Below are 3,019 nucleotides of genomic sequence, written 5' to 3' on the forward strand. Positions count from 1 at the left end.
GTGTCAACATCCGAAAGGCACGCAGATTGTTTTGTCTGAAGAAAAAGGAGACACAACTATCTGTCTTGAGCTGCAGGCTGCAGCTGTATATGGTTCGTCACCCGCCTTACTGTCAAATGGTAGAATTGAAATCAAGCGAACAACTCGAGGCAAGTAACAACAGGAGTCACTGTCACTAGATATTCTGATCTAAACATTAGCTATAATAAAATGATATTTTTATCTATCTGTTTGACAAAGGAGAACATGTATGTACACAAATGCATGCATCACGCAAGTTACTTTACTCTGCTCAATTGCTCATACAAATGGCGGCACCCCATAGTTCAACTGCTAGATGTTGCTGAAGCTTTTTTTTTTGGTGGTGGGGGATAAAGGGAGTTCTTATATTTCAATGTCCTGGATTACATCAGGCATGATTACATGTTTCAAAACCTGTGGCACATAGGAGAGTCCCGGGTCTGCTCCTCCCGTAGCAGTCGTGGCTTCTTCTCTTCGGCAACCATGAGTCGGTCTCTCTGTGTGTGGTTAGTGTGCTCCTGTGATGTTGTTTGTGGTGTCGTTGGCAAGTTTGGTGCGTCCTTGTGGCGCGACGAAACGGGTTGGCTTGGCCATGTGATGAGTAGGGGCTTGGCCCCATTTGTATCGGTTTTCGCCCGGGTTTCATAATTACCTGGGCAACCTTCTTTTTAATTAATGAAACGGGCAAAACTTTTGCCTCGTGTTTCAAGAGAAAGAACCTGTGGCACATCAGGTAAAAGAAGGAAGTCTCCATAGACTCTGGCATAAGCAGCTAGCTCATGTGCGGCCACATTGTTCTCTCTGTAGATTTTGGTCACGCAGCATGACACAAAATCTCTAATCTCTAATCATCTTCTTGGTCTTCTGGCTCCCACTGTAGATGTTGCTGAAGCTTAAGTCATCAAGCAAATGGGCTAGACCAACATGCGCGCACATTCAAAGATAGCACATTCTACAAGAACTTTGTTTAATGAAAACAAGAACTTACTTCCAAGTCCCATAAATTACAATAAATTTAATCACCAGCTTGATCCCAACTACTAATTAAGCACAGGTTTACACATCAACGAAATTAATATAACATACTGGCATTGTCACACAATAGAGTAGGAGATGATCATATCTTGACGCCGTTTCCTCCAAACCTCCTGACGTAGGGGTCGTGCATGGTCTGCACCGGCACCACGGGCATGGCGCCGAACACCCCGAAGTTCATGCTGCTCTGGTCGTCCATCAGCGAGTACTCCTCCACCTCGTCGCTGCTGTAGTCGGCGGCCTCCTTCTCGTCTTCTTGGTCGTCCTCGTCCCCGTCGCCGGAGTACACGCTGTTCTCCGTCTCCATCAGGTGGTCTGCGTACTTGACGCTCTCCATCCTCACCGCAGGCCGGACCTGGGCGTCGTTGCCCCCCTTGGAGGCTGCCGCCGCCGCGCCGTCAGGAGCCACAGTCTCGCCGCGCAGGATCCGCACGACGGCGCGCATGTCCGGGCGCCGCTCGGGCTCCCCCTGCACGCAGAGCGCGGCGGCCTCGAGCATGCGCGCCAGCTCCGCCGCGTCGTAGATGCCCCGGAGGCGCGGGTCCACGAGGTCACCGAGCCGGCCGCGAGCGATGAGGGGCTCCGCCCACTCGGTGATGGTACGCTTGGCACCCGACGGCAGCCTCTCGATGGGCTTCCTGCCGGAGACGAGTTCCACGAGCAGTATCCCGAAGCTGTACACGTCGCAGGCGCCTGAGACCTTGCCCCACATGGCGTACTCCGGCGCGAGGTAGCCGAGGGTGCCCTTGACCCTGGTGGTCATGTGGGAGACGCCGTCGGGGACGAGCTTGGCGAACCCAAAATCAGCGACGAGCGGCGCGAAGTCGGAGTCAAGCAGCACGTTGCTGGCCTTGATATCGCGGTGGATGATGCTGGGAGAAGCCTCGTGGTGGAGGTGCACGAGCGCCTCGGCGGCACCAACGGCCACGCCCACGCGGCGGCGCCAGTCGAGGGTGGCGTCGGAGGCGAACTGGCCGTGGAGGTGGGACAGGAGGCTGAGGTTGGGCATGTAATCATACACGATCATGCGCTGGTCTGCGGCAGCGCCGGCGCAGTAGCCGCGGAGGCCGAGCAGGTTGCGGTGGCGGACGCGGGCGAGCACCTCGACCTCGACGGCGAACTCCATCTCGGCCTTGGAGTTGTTGTTGTTGGGCTTGAGGCGCTTGACGGCGATCTGGACGCCGTCAGGGGTCTTGCCCCAGTAGACGCTGCCGAAGCCGCCCTCGCCGAGCTTGTTCTCCTCGCTGAACCCGCCCGTGGCGGCGTGGAGCTCCTTGTAGCTGTAGATCCTCCACGAGCTGCCGCCGCCGCTGCCCGTGCCCGCCGTCGCCGCCCCCGACGACGCGCTCACGCAGCCGTGCCCCACCTTCTCCGCACCGCCGCAGCAGGAGCTCGCCCCGGACCCCATGGACGGACGGACGCCTCGATCGGGTATCTGCTCTGCCTCGGCGCAACAACTTTGAAGCAATGCTTGGATGGAGCGATGCGGCTTGGAGCGGGTGAAGGGACCTAACTGGTGTGAAGAAGGTACTTATGGTGGCGTTGGCAGTTGGCGTGCCTGCGCGGCGCGGCCGGCGGAGATGTTTATGCGGCGGCGTATGCTGTGGCCTGTGGAGCTTACTGCTGGTTGACCTGGTAGTAAGATGGTTTGGTGCCATGCGCCTCCATGTGGAAGGATGGCATTGGGCGGCGGCGTGTGTGTGTCAGCGTGGAGGGGAGCGGGCGCCAATTGCAGGGCAGGAGAGAAAGGGATCCGCACTGGCGCCAAAAACTTGAACCGGTCAAGCGCAGTAGGATGGGCTGGCCTGGCTAACGCTGGTGCTGTGACACAGGCCCAGCATGAAGTTAAATGCTGAGCACGGCCCATCCTATCTGTCTCTTCCAAATCACTAATTGAGGAGTACTTCTTTCAAAGAACACTCCCGCCTTCCCAGATTCGTTTATTCAAAAAGTTTTATCTCTT

At 56.7% G+C, this 3,019-nt stretch overlaps 1 protein-coding gene across 1 annotated transcript; it reads right to left on the reverse strand.

Moving 5' to 3' along the window:
- Positions 1–1,138: 1,138 nt before the first annotated feature.
- On the reverse strand, positions 1,139–2,714 carry LOC123164322 (putative proline-rich receptor-like protein kinase PERK6). The gene is made up of 2 exons (XM_044581747.1): positions 2,337–2,714; positions 1,139–1,984 (listed from the first exon to the last, which is right to left on the reverse strand). Exons 1-2 carry the CDS (start codon positions 2,712–2,714, stop codon positions 1,139–1,141), a joined length of 1,224 nt encoding a protein of 407 aa, XP_044437682.1.
- Between the last annotated feature and the right edge of the window lie 305 nt (positions 2,715–3,019).

This window comes from Triticum aestivum, chromosome 7D (assembly GCF_018294505.1).
Source record: "Triticum aestivum cultivar Chinese Spring chromosome 7D, IWGSC CS RefSeq v2.1, whole genome shotgun sequence".
Lineage (NCBI taxonomy): Eukaryota > Viridiplantae > Streptophyta > Magnoliopsida > Poales > Poaceae > Triticum > Triticum aestivum.

What these genes read in the sequence shown, in the direction of transcription:
- LOC123164322 (XM_044581747.1), bottom strand. Translation starts at nt 2,714, where the DNA reads ATGGCACCAAACCATCTTACTACCAGGTCAACCAGCAGTAAGCTCCAC. An exon ending in AGCTCGTGGAGGATCTACAG is followed by an intron (nt 1,985 to 2,336) that starts CTACAAGGAGCT and finishes CGCCGCGTGGGC; the next exon opens with GTGGCCGTTGGTGCCGCCGA.